The following is a 13269-nucleotide window of genomic DNA, read 5'->3' as shown; positions in this document are numbered from 1 at the left end:
TGTTTTGAGAAGAAAAATAGTATTGATTCCCTGCTATCTAGAACTGCTGCAATCTTTTAAACGATTATCTTATAAATATATTTCTTATTTTGCATTTCATAGAACTTTTGATGTTCAATAAATGCATCTAGATATGCTGAAATTGTGTTTGATGAAATTAAACATTATATAGAAAAAACCTCGTATAATGATTATCACTATGAAAGTATCACTAAGGCACCAGGCGTGTTCGCAGGCCTTTATGTGCGTTATCAACTTAGTTCATCTTTACAACAACCACATGATATAGGTACAAGTGAGGAATTGGGCACTGAGATAGCAAGTCACACCTGTCACCTGCTGTTGAGAGGCTGAGCCAGGATCGGGACCCAGACACTCTGACTCCAGAGCGGTGCTCCCAAACCCTGCTCTGAGCTACCTCTCAGTCTTGTTCATATATTTGTGCGTGTCCTTAATTTCCCTCTCATTGTCTTTTCTCTTAGGTTAAAAACTCTCACAAATCAGAAAATCTGTTTATTCTTTGACTTTGGGTAGTATGAGCACAGCGTTCCAGACAATGATATGAATGATATCCACTGAAAACGGCAATGCTATTAATCAGCCATTTTATTTTGAAGTTAAAAACAGAAGTTTCAGGTCTTAAAAATGAGCTGAATGTCAACCAATTTCCTCATCTTTCTGATACCAACTTTTGTTTTTCAGGTGTATTTGGGATCTGTGGTGAGCCTTATATGAAGTATGTGTGGAATGGTGAACTTCTGGATATAATTAAGACTACTGTGCATCGTGACTGGCTATTGTATATTATTCATGGGTTCTGTGGGCAGTCAAGTATCCTTTTTTTAAAAAAAAATTAAGACATGCAATCTTAACCTCATGCTGTGCCAATTTGTAGACAGCTATCTACGAATTATAAGATTATAATTATCATGCTGTGTGCCCAACTGGCAAACTTACCCACAATGCCATGTAGTAAAAGTACAAAGAGGCATTCAGATCACTTGAACAGACCAATTATGTACACAGAAAGATAAAAAATAAGGAAGAAAATGCTATGTGCATTGTAAGTTACATGGAGAGAAGTACCATTCTTATTTGAGAAAGGGAGCAGAATCACGTACCAGTGGGGAGGACGGGGCAGGCTCCCAGGAGAAGTTCAACTTGGCCTGCGCCCTAAACAAAGTCAGGCCTTAGCAGTGAGCAGGGAGTGAGAGCGTGGGTTGGGGGAGCACCGTGAGTGTAGCGGTGGACAAGTTCATGGGCGTGTTCTTGTGGCTTGTGTTTAAAACCCCCGGGAAGTACAATGTAGTGGGAAGGGCTTGGTAGGAGGGACTCAAATAGTCAGTCACCAGATTGCTTTGGTGGTCTAACTAAGGACTTTGGGTTTGGTGCTAGGACTTTTGAAAGTTTTTTTTCCAAGAAGGTGTACAAAGGAGTACTTAGGAAGCTTGAGTTGATAGCCATTTTCAAGCTATTAAGTGAAATGAGACTAGAATAAGGGACATGAGTTAGGAAAAATTGCAGTGGTTCAGGCGTAAGGTAATGAAAGCCTGACTGGAAAGGGGTATGATAGATTAAATAGAAGTAGACTTGGGTTAAGCTGATGAGTTCAATTTTATTCTTTTCCCCCTTTTATTTAATTTTCTAGCTATGTTGAAACCTTTCAACTAAGCACTATTATGAGGTTTAGAAAGGCAATGTGTACACTTTCTAGAAGTGGTGTTTAGGTTTTCCCCACACCCTTTTGAAATCACGTAGGGCGTTTGTGCACCTAGCATGTTGTCTAGTTGACATTCTTCCTTGTGTCTTAGATTTTTAAAGACCTATTTTAGAGACTAAAAATTTGCTATTTTAAAGTAGCAACTAGCATAATAGATTATAATTTTAAAGCTCATTAGTTTAAATGATGAATCTAGTCTCCTAGTTATCAAGCATTTAATGAATTCTAGAAGTCTATATGATGATAAAAGCAATTAGTACTTTTAAGCATTTACTACAGGCCACACATTACTTTTATATACATTACCTGGCCTAGTCCTCCCAACTTAATAAAATTAGTTACTTTATTAGTACTTATACCATTTCACAGAAGATGAAGCTGAGGCTTAGAAAGTTTAATGAAGTGACACAGCAATAAGCTGTACGTTGGTTGAACAGTTCACACGTTCAGTTTTTGCAGTTAGGTGGCAAATTTGAGTCACTTTCATACTCCATTCCTGAGGGTGATATATTGCTTCATAGTTTAACCGGCTGGTAGGTGACGTGTGCTCTCTCTGAGAGGTGTATGGCCTCTGAAGACTAAGGAAGGAGTGGTTGTACCTGTTTACACCCTTTAGTTGGTACAAGGACAGACCAGGCCTTCCCTTGAGCAGTATCCCTACACCTGGTTACCATTTCCTCTGAAATTCTTAGAAACCACTCCTTAGGGGAGTCTGCTTTTGCCTTATATACCTGCACAATTCAGAAGGACAGTTGGACCCAATGCAGTTTGTTCTTGGGTGTAGCTTTTGGGTATTCTTTAACCTACTCGACAAGATGTATTTAAGTGTGTATTTAAGGTATAATGATTCTCTTGGTTTGGCGTGACTGTCATGAATGCTGAAGAGCTTTAACTTGATTTCTAAGAGCTATTGATCTATGGGCGACCAGTGTATGTCACTCTAATAGCTAGAAGATCCAGTAAGTTTGCGGGGACCCGTTTTCTCAAGAGAGGTGCAAACTGTGAGGTAAGATGGAAAAAATAACAGCGCTGCTGGCATTTTAGCCTTTTACATCAACTTTCCTGACAGATGAAGCAAAGCAGAATTTTAGAAAGTGGGATGTCTTAGTGTGGGACATTATCAAGAGAATAGTTTTCCAGCGTATCGGCAATTTGTGAGAAATATGACATATGCACATGTGCTGAGGAATCAGCTGTCTTAGAGCGAGTTATGCAATACCTCAGGGAGTTATGAAATGTCTAATGCTTTGGAGGTGAACCACTTCTGTCCTATATGAAAGCTGTAGTTCATATTTAGTGTAGAGACTAAAATAGCAAAGCACCTGCACTCAACGAGTAAGTGGAGGGAACACTTGTTGGAAGTGCATCCTGGTTGAGAAGAATAAGGAGAGGAGGGCATGGGAGCTGTTCACCCCCATCTCTCTGTTCTAGCTTGGCTCCAGGCAGACTCCTTATTCTGTTCACACAACAGAAATTCATCTGTCCTGCCATCAGTCATGGAATCCCCACTGAGTGCTCCGTCTCTATTTTCAGTAGACAACTTGTCTTAGACAGATGTATGATTGAGTAGACAGAGTGAGTGAGACATTGGATTTTGATACTGATTTAAAACAGCAACATTGTTTTAAAAATTATATTAACAATGAAAATAGTTTAAAAAATCAGAATTTGGTAGCTATAATATTTACTTTTGAATATTCATAGGGTAACCCAAACAGACATGTTTTTAATGCCTTCGAAATTATTTTTTGTCATATTCTTATATAACTTTTATAGATAAAGCCACCGCAGGACCCTTTTTTTATTTCTTCTGTCCATCACACGCTGTGTGACTCTCACTCTTATCCTTTCATTCCTCCTTGCTTCTCAGAATTGGATTTTTATATTCTACTAGTCTTCCTAACCTATATAACTCACTGCAATTGTTTTTCTTTTCTCTCCCTTTCTGCCTTTTGTATCACTCAAGATGTTCTCTACTATTTGTATTACTGGCTATTTCATTTCATTTTTCCTAGTCTATTCTCTGTTTTTTTTTTTAATTGCCTTACTTTATTGCATTATAATGGTTTTTCTTTTCTAATATACACAATGAAACCTTATCAACATTTATCTCTCTCAAAACATTCTAAGAATAGGAATTATAATTTAATTGTGTACTTGAAATTTTTTTCATTAAAAATGTCTAAGAACATAAGATATCTTTCATGTACCTTTCTTTACAGGGTGATGTTGCAAATGAAGTGGAGACTGAACAAATACTCTGCGATGCTTCTGTGATGTCTTTTACTGCAGGAAGTTATTCTTCTTATGTACAAGTTAGAGGATCAGTTCCTTTGTACTGGTCTCAGGACATTTCAACTATGATGCCTAAGCCACCTATTACATGTGCGTGGAACAATATTTTTAATAGTTACTCTTCTTTATACACATTTAGAGATAATTGACTATTATCAGAGAAATCTCATAAATGCTTCTGTTTTGACAACATTTTAGTACTAGAAAGAAGATAATTTAGAAGATAATTATATTATTTCATACAATAACTTTACATTTTTCTTTTATTTTGGCTGCTAGTAAATTACTTAAGAAATGAAAAATCTCAAATTCAATAAATGAATGAGTGTGTTGATAAGCTGGAGAGGAATTTGGGAATGGAACTAGTGGATTAGTTGAATTGCATTTCTGTAAACATTAAGTAACAAAACAAAACCCTATACTTGTTTCTTGCTTTATAGTTTCCATTCTGGTATTCATTCTTTTTCCCCTTTTTCTCCCCAGTGGATCAGGCAGATCCATTTGCACATGTGGCTGCCCTTCACTTTGACCAGATGCTTCAGAGGTTTGGCTCCCCCATCATCATCTTGAATTTAGTGAAGGTATGATGTGCTCACCTTTGCGGTTATGAAATTCAGTCACACTGGGCAACCTTTTCCCCAGCACCAAGGGGTTTGACAGGCTGGCTTTACCTTTCCCTGGAGGAGAGACTTGTAGACTTAACATGCTCTGATGGCTTACTGTGTCTGAGCTGTCTGAGCTGCTGTCCTTTGACTTCAAGTCATGTGGCCTCTTCTGTGGGTGCCTAGGAGAATCAGTGATATGTTTCCAAGGGAAGAGTGTGATGTGGTGTGTCAGTCTCCTGATTTCCTTGAGTGAACTAGATATGGGTAACAGTTTGCCTTGGTTCAGGACAGCTTGGAGAAGGAAGTATGGAGATCAAACAGCCACAGCCCGGCCTTGATACAGCTAGTTCCCTTGACCATCCAGAAGCTCTCTTGGGCAAGTTAATACATAGTAATAGGACCTAAAGGCTAGATTCAGAAATGGGGGTGCTGTTGTGGCTCTAGAGCAGGTGGACAGAGTGGTGGCATAGCCCCATAGTTCTCTGCTTCCTTGTCTGAGTACACTGTGTGTGCTCACCGTATCTTGTGTATGAGTAGGCATGCAGGTCAAAGGTCTAGGATGGAGGACAGGGAGACCAGATAATAAATTGTATCTGTATTTGTTGCATAGAAGTGAATTGACAGAATCTCAGTCTGCAGCCAAGAGAGTATGGAAAACAAGGGTTTTGTTATGGTTGTGGCAGCAGCCAACAGCCTAAGAGCATCTGAAATTATTTTGAGAGGTTGGTTAATAAATATAACTCATTTTAATCAAACCCAAGGAATCCTGTGTTCATGTAGTCCATTGTTTAACAAGTATTTTTGAACTTTTTTCGTGTGTGCCGGGGCAACCATAGAAACCATTCCTGCCTTCTCAGAGCTAACAGTCTGTTGGAAAAGATGGGGTAGATGGTGCTGTGAGAGCTTACAGTGGCAGAGGCGTCTTCCCTGAGGAAGCGATGAGTCAGTGCAGCCCAAAGGAAGAGGCGTTAACTAGTCCAAAAAACCAGAGAATAGTATTCAACTCAGAAAAGTAGGTACTGAGCCCCTGAAATAGGAACAGATATGGTGTGTTTGAGGAAGAAAAGGGCTGTGTGACTGGGGCCCAGAGAATGAGGGCAGGAGAGCCTGTTGTGAACTGAGACTGAAGAGAGAGTTCTTGTAGGGTGCGTTAAGGCTGGTCTTTATCCTGAGAGCAATGGAAAGCCATAGAAGGTTCTGCATGGTTGAGAGGATTGTGATTAGATTTATGTTTTGAAAAGATTGTCCTGACCTCCACATAGAGAACAAATGAATTAGTACAAGGCTGAAGTCAATGCTGGAAGACCACATAGGAGGCTATTATAATTATCCAGAAAAGGGGTGACTCTGGTTTCTCCTAGAGCTGGTGTGCTAGAGATGAGAGAAGTGGATGGAGGAGGTGGATTTGGTGAAGGGCAGGATTTAAGGCGAGGGAGAGAGAGAGGTCAGGCTTGCTTCTCAGGCTTTTTACTTACTCGGGTGGGTGGGTGGGGATGCCATCCACTGACATAGGGAACGCCGGCTCAGTCTGTGGGCAAGATCGTGAGTATGGTTTGGACATGCTGAGGTTTATGTGGATCGGAGTCCTCTAAAAGGAGGTGCAAATAGGTGTTCAGTTTGAGAGTTGGAAGCTCAGAGGAGAGGTCTGGCCGAGATGTGACTTTGGTGATTCATCTGTTGCAGGTGCTCTCTGAGGCGTGGTTACAGATGGGGTGCCCATATGCAGGCTATTGAGTGGGAAGAGGAAAGGGCCTTTGGTCCAGTCTTGAGGACCTCCAGCTCTTACTGTCCAGCGAGAGCCGTCTGAGTCTATTAGGGAATAAGAGGAAAAACAGATAAAAGTAGGAGGAAAAGCAAATGAGTGCTATGTCATGAAAAGCAAGAGAAGACATGTTTCATGATGAGGAAACTAAGAGGTCAACAGTGGGAAATGTTGACGGGTCAAGTCAGATGAAAAGGGCAGAGATGCCCATTGGTGTTAGCAGCACCGAGCAGACTGACGGAAGCAGACTGAGGCGTGGGGTGAAGGTGAGCAGCGGTGGCAGTGAGTATAGTACCCCCGCCCCTGCTGGGGGAGCACTTCCTGCCGGGGGAGTACCTAGTGAAAAATGAAGACAGTTGGTGTTTTTATCACTTTTAAAAAAGAGATCATGATGATGTGTTTAAAAGACTGTGGGGAGGATCCATTTGAGATCCCCTATGAAGCACAGAGAGAAAAGGGATGATCTGTGGCATCAGGTACGGAGGAAAGGAGGAAATCTGAAACACTGAGGGAGGAGTTATGTTCATGGGATTTCAGAGAATAGCAGGGTGAGGGCCGAGTGTGTGTGTGTGTGTGTGTGTGTGTGTGTGTGTTTTAAATCAAGGGTTTGGAGGAACATGGCCTAAAAGTGGCCAGGCTAAGGGGGAGGATGGTAGGGAGGGGAAGCCTTGGACAATGAGCAGTCAGCTTCATCTCTCCCTTTGTTGCTCTTTGGTTTATGTAATTATTGCATCCTACCAGGGGTTGACTTTGTAAAATAAATCATCAGTTTCTAGACTTTTGTTCACATTAATTCAGAAGTTTCATTTTCACATCTCTCCCCTGTGTCAACTCAGAACAATATAAGGCAATAGCTGGATGATCTGTAACCTCAGCCTAGTATTGAACAGTAGCTATAATATACATAATTGAAAAATTAAAGTAAGACAGTTCTAGTAACAAAGACCATCATGAACACTTTTCTAGCAAATGTATAGAAAATAAAATGTTGATAGTATAAAAATAAATTATTGCTAAAGCACTAAATTATAAGGTATTATTGGAATATAATATTCACCTAAATTGTAGATATTCTTCATGTTATAGAGTACTGATAGTTGGTTAGAAGCTATAGTTAAATGGAGATTCAGCCTATGACCTTTGAAATAATTCTCTATTAAATATACAAATTCAGGAAGTAATATCTGATACATATGATTTGTAAAGTATTCTCTTGCCCAGATTTCTCAAAAGTATATATAGTTTTTGTTTTTGTTTTAATATTGAAAGGCCGGTCTATTTTTCCATTGTCATAAAAATCCTGACAGTAACTAGAGATTAACTAAAAATAGTTTGGAGATTAAGTAACTGTCTTGTGGAATAGAAATAAGATTTTGTTGTTTTTGTCATTATTTTATTCCTAGGATAAAAGGATATTTATTCAGTTCACTGGGAAGACATCCGTATTAACTTGTGATTAAGGAGTCAAAGAATGTGTGTGTGTAGAATGATACCAAGGATATTTACTCTTTATTCTGCCTCTATATGAAGTTACTAAAGTGAAATACTTTCCTTAATTTCTTTTCTCTTTTACCCTGTGTTGTGAGCTCCCCCCCCCCACACACACCCCATCTTGACTGTGGAAATTTGAGGCACTGGTTGACAGACATTTTGCAGAAATCCACACACCTTCAGTGCTGCTACTGGGGTCCATAGAAAGTCAACCTGAGATCAAGCATAACTGTACATCAGAGGTTTTTAATCTGGGTCCCTGGATGGCCCGTAGGAGGGGCTCTGAATCCTGAAATGTTATGCAAAATCTAAGTGACATGTGAAGTTTTCATTTGGTTGTTAAAGAGGTCTGTGACCCTAAGGAGGTTTACTAGCCCATCCACTACCACTGTGGGCAGACAGTGCATAAAGCAGATTCTTTGCATAGAGACGATCAAAGGTTGATTAAATAATCTTTTCTCTCCATCTCATAAAATGTCAGATTTGACGTAAGAATTTTAAAAAGTTTTTGTTTCCCTAGTTGATTTAAGTGCTTTCGAGAACAATTCCAGATATATAATTTAATTTTCTCAGATGCAAAAATAAGCTAAATATGTGTATCCTAAACTGATATAACACTGTTTTAAATCAACTCTTTTCTACTTTCTCCATTTGATTTATTTAGCTGTACAAAATAGATACTCTTTTTTTGTTTCCACAGTGGTTATCTAATTAATTTCATGACAACTAAAAAGTCATCACATATGAGTGAGAGCATGTGATAGTTGTCTTTCTCTGACTGGCTTATTTTGCTTTTCATAATAATCTCCAGGTCCCTCCATGCTCTCACAAAGGGTGAGAGCTCCTTCCTTTTTACAGCCACATAGTATTCCATTGTGTAAATGTACCACAGCCTTTTAATTTTCTCAGGTAGGTTTCATGTCACTATATTTAAGATGCAGGCTTTTTGTCTTGTCTTGTCTGAAAAGTAAAAATGTTAAAACTCTGTTCCTCTGATTTAAAGTAATTAGAACACTGAAAATGTTTAATATTTGACAAAGGAACGAGAGAAAAGAAAACATGAGAGAATTCTGAGTGAAGAACTCGTAGCTGCTGTGACGTACCTCAACCAGTTTCTGCCTCCTGAGCACACCATTATTTACATTCCCTGGGATATGGCCAAGTACACCAAAAGGTGAGTAGAGAGCAGAAAGCGGATCTCTATGGTAAAGTAAATGTAACTCTTTCAGTTCCTTTTATGAACCTGCTGAAGGGCTGTTGAGAGCTTAAATTAATAGACCAATTCTTTTTTTGGTCCACTTTTTAAAAAAAAATATTTTTATTGATTTCACAGAGGAAGGGAGAGGGAGAGATAGAAACATCAATGATGAGAGAGAATCATCTATTGGCTGCCTCCTACATCCCCTCCACCCCCATGGGGACTGAGCCTGCAACCCGGACATGTACCCCTAATCAGATTCGAACCCAGGACCCCTCAGTCCACAGGCCTACGCTCTATCCACTGAGCCAAACCAGCTAGGGCTTCTGGCCCACATTTTATACCAGTTATAAATTCTCTTTGAACTAGCTAGTCGTTTCAGATCTCTACTCCACTCCCTTTCCATAAAGGCACTCATTTCACTTTTTTCTATTTTATTCTCTGGCCCTGTTTAGTCACTTTCTCTGACACCTTTCAGATGGTCTCACTGATGGATGAACCTGCAGTAGCTCCCCAGTGTTTATAGTAAATCCACACTACTAGATGTAATGTTAAAACCCATCACCGGGTTGGTTCCAGAATGTAATAACGTTTTTATTCCCTGGGCTCTTCTGTTTCTGAAAAACTGAACTTCATGCTCTGCCCCCGATGTGGCAGCCAGGGTCCCATTCCTGAGTCTTTGTTCTTGTTATTCCCCTCTTCCCGCCTTTCCTCCACTTCTACCAAGGGTGCTTTCCCACGTCTTTTCCTTGTCGTGATCTGATTCGGAACATCTCCAAGGAACTTTCTTTCATTAACTTTGCATTGTCTTTTTACCCATTTACTAGGCATCATACACAGTGGGTTTGTTTTGAGGTCTTTAAAAAAAATATTACTTTATTGTTTTGCACTTAACTCATTATACCTTTTTCTAAATAATACCTTTTTCTAAATGTAGTTGGATACACCCACAACACACTTTCCCTAAGTATAATAAGCCTGATTACAGGGTGGTGCCACTCACGTTAATTAATTTTCCAGCCTTTTCCTCACCCGCCACCCACACTATGCATTGTGCTGTCTTCACAGTCATTTTAGTCATGTTGTGAACACGCATTGATGTGACTGACCTGAGGAGTGCGAGGCTTTGGGGAAGCTCTTGCAGGGATGTAATATGGCAAGCGGAAGGTTTGCCAATAGTTTATACTAACTTACAGGCCCTTCGTGTCCCTTTGTACCAAATCTTATTAGTTATTGAATATACTTTATATCCTAGAAATTGCTACAGTGTCCCTATTGAGTACACACCAGAGATTTTTAAGATGAAATCCCTGAATATCATTACTATAGACTTTATTTGCTTTAGATGTGAGGATAAATAGGTATTAAAACTTGGGTTCTTCTCACTTTTCTCATTCGTCCTCCTGTCCGCAGCAAGCTGTGTAATGTTCTTGATCGACTGAATGTGATCGCAGAGAATGTGGTGAAGAAAACAGGTTTCTTTGTAAACCGCCCCGATTCTTACTGTAGCATTTTGCGGCCAGATGAAAAGTATGTATGGCATTTAAAACCTTAAGATATATTAAAGAATTTTTCTCTATGGGTTAAAATATGCTAAATATGAACAGTTTATACTACTTGGAAGAGGGGTGAATTTATTCCTTTGGGGAGATGAGACAAGTGTCCTAAGGGATGCTCACTGTGGGCATCAGACTTCCTCAAGGGGTCTATGCCTTGACATGGGAGCCATGGAGTCTTTGTATCTTGCTTCATGGAATAAACATGATATAAAATATTTCTGTAAAGTAAAATTTTCTACAGAGAATTCTATTTTTCAGTATTAAATAGGAGCAGGGAAATTTTTTTCTTATAGATGAAGTACTAATATTTTTATGAAAATAATACTTATCATTGTACTATAGTTAGTCATTTGCTCACAAATATTTCTTCATTACCATTATGTACTAAAATACTTTGTGAGCGTCTCAGATCAAGGATCTATGTTTAATTTACCTTTTAAGGAACCAATGTTAGATATTTTCAGTTAACAAAGTTAATTATAATGGTTTTAAAAAAAAAAAGCCAAAGCAATGCAAAAAAAACAACCAACTGCTTGGCCGGCGTGGTTCAGGGTTGAGCATCGACCTATGAACCAGAGGTCATGGTTTGATTCCTGGTCAGGGCACATGCCCCGGTCATGGGCTCGATCCCCAGGTGGGGGTGTGCAGGAGGCGGCCAATTAATGATTCTCTCTCATCATTAAGAACTCAAAGGACTCAGCCCATTATACTTATGACTGTGACTTATTACAGAGAAAGGATACAATGCAAAATCAGCAAAGGGAAAAGACACCTGGGCAAAATTCAGAGGCAATCGGACGCAAGCTTCCGGAGTCCTCTCCTAGGGGAGTCACACAGAACATGCTTAATTCCCCAGGCAGCTTACTGTGACAGCATGTGTTGCCAATGAGGACAGATTATTCGAGACTCAGTTCCAGGTTTTTGTTTGTTTGTTTTTTTGATATATTTTTATTTCAGTGAGGAAGGGATGGGGAGAGAGAGATAGAAACATCAACCATGAGAGAATCATTGATTGGCTGTTCCTGCACACCCCACACTGGGGATCAGGCCTGCAACCTGGGCATGTGCCCTTGCCAGGTATCGAACCATGACCTCCTAGTTCATAGATGGACCCTCAACCACTGAGCCACACCGACCAAGCAGTGCCAGGTTTTTTGTCTATCTGTTTGTATTGGAGGCTGGTCCCGTAGGCAGTCTACTTTGCATGTACCAACATTCCAGACTCCCAGAAGGAAAGGGGACATTCAGCAAAACCATATTGTTTCTACAAACAGTTTAGACCCAGGGAGTCACTCATGTCTGTTTTGGGATGGTGAGAACTCAACTTCTCTAAAGCCAGCCAATGGCCAACCTTGTAAGCAGGCCTTTCTGAGGATAGCAGTCAGGCCTGCTATGCTAACTCTTTTCTTCATTGTCTTATTTTATTTTATTTTTTAAAAAATATATTTTATTGATTTTTTACAGAGAGGAAGGGAGAAGGAGAGTTAGAAACATCGATGAGCGAGAAACATCGATCAGCTGCCTCCTGCACGCCCCCTACTGGGGATGTGCCCGCAGCCAAGGTACATGCCCTTGACCGGAATCGAACCTGAGATTCTTGAGTCCGCAGGCCTATGCTCTATCCACTGAGCCAAACCGGTTAGGGCCATTGTCTTCTTTTAAATAATTAAAATAAAATATTAACATCATGATAGCATACTTAGAACATATGCCCATGCAGTCACTAGCACATGGAGAAGAACGTAAGCGGGAAGGAAAATAATAAGGAAATCTGCAAAAACCACCAAAGGAATGTAACGCAGCTCCATGAAGAAAAGCTGGAGGAGGTAGAGAATCCGCACATTGAGGGGAGAAGACAGGCTTGGAAGAGTTTATTTTTAATTTATCAGAAAGATGCCCTGCAATTGTTACTCATCTCTATAGGTGCAAGCAAGAAATCAGCTTCAGTTAAAGCAAGAGAAGTTTTGGTTGAAGATGGGTGACAGAACGCCTGAGTGTGAGGCCGTGGGACAAGCCAGATGCTCCTTTCTTAGAGGGAGCCTTCCATCTCAGTAATTTGCATATTAACTTTCCCAAAAGATGAAAGTAAGCAGAATCAGCTGATGATGTTGGCTCATTTAGCTCTGTTGGTTTGATTCTCAATAACGATCTAGGAACAAAAATGAATACAGGTTACAGTATTAAATTTTTTAAAACATGTATTTTTATACAGGTGGAATGATCTGGGAGGATGTGTGATCCCCACTGGTCGCCTGCAGGTACAGACAACTTTATATAAATAATGAATAGAATCTGTATCGTAGTATATGATGTTTTCTGAAAGCAATCATTGAGAGACATACTTCTTATTTAATGCAGAATTATTAGTTACTTGGGAATAATTTTTAAAAGCCTTACTGCTGGTGTTTAACTCCTACAAAGCTACAAAGAATATATAGCTATAATAATAATGGCCTACAGATTTTTTTCTATATATTATAAATTTTATTATTGGAAATAGTAATAGTAGCCGAAATGTGAAAAGAATAAGTTAGAATGACTTTGGAAAATGATCCAGGTATGATCACTATATACACTAATTATGCTTTAAGGGTAATATGGCCTCAACCACTGAATATTTGATTTGTACAGTAAAGGAA

The 13269-nt window shown here is 39.6% G+C and overlaps 1 protein-coding gene across 2 annotated transcripts in view; it reads left to right on the top strand.

The window, feature by feature from the left end:
* FIG4 (FIG4 phosphoinositide 5-phosphatase) overlaps positions 1-13269 on the top strand; it is a 101905-nt gene that overhangs the window by 31541 nt on the left and 57095 nt on the right. For both annotated transcript variants that reach the window (XM_070417931.1, XM_070417932.1), the window contains exons 7-13: positions 703-831; positions 2626-2726; positions 3943-4105; positions 4499-4596; positions 8914-9047; positions 10485-10601; positions 12843-12888. In XM_070417931.1, coding sequence (XP_070274032.1) covers positions 703-831; positions 2626-2726; positions 3943-4105; positions 4499-4596; positions 8914-9047; positions 10485-10601; positions 12843-12888 — 788 coding nt within the window. The remainder of the gene's footprint in view (positions 1-702; positions 832-2625; positions 2727-3942; positions 4106-4498; positions 4597-8913; positions 9048-10484; positions 10602-12842; positions 12889-13269) is intronic.

The sequence above is a fragment of the Myotis yumanensis genome, unplaced genomic scaffold (assembly GCF_028538775.1).
Source record: "Myotis yumanensis isolate MYYU_CA2020_CCGP unplaced genomic scaffold, mMyoYum1.0.hap1 SCAF_6, whole genome shotgun sequence".
In the NCBI taxonomy this organism is placed as follows: Eukaryota; Metazoa; Chordata; class Mammalia; order Chiroptera; family Vespertilionidae; genus Myotis; species Myotis yumanensis.
Note: the sequence above shows the minus strand (reverse complement) of the source record. Positions and strands in the feature narration are given on the sequence as shown.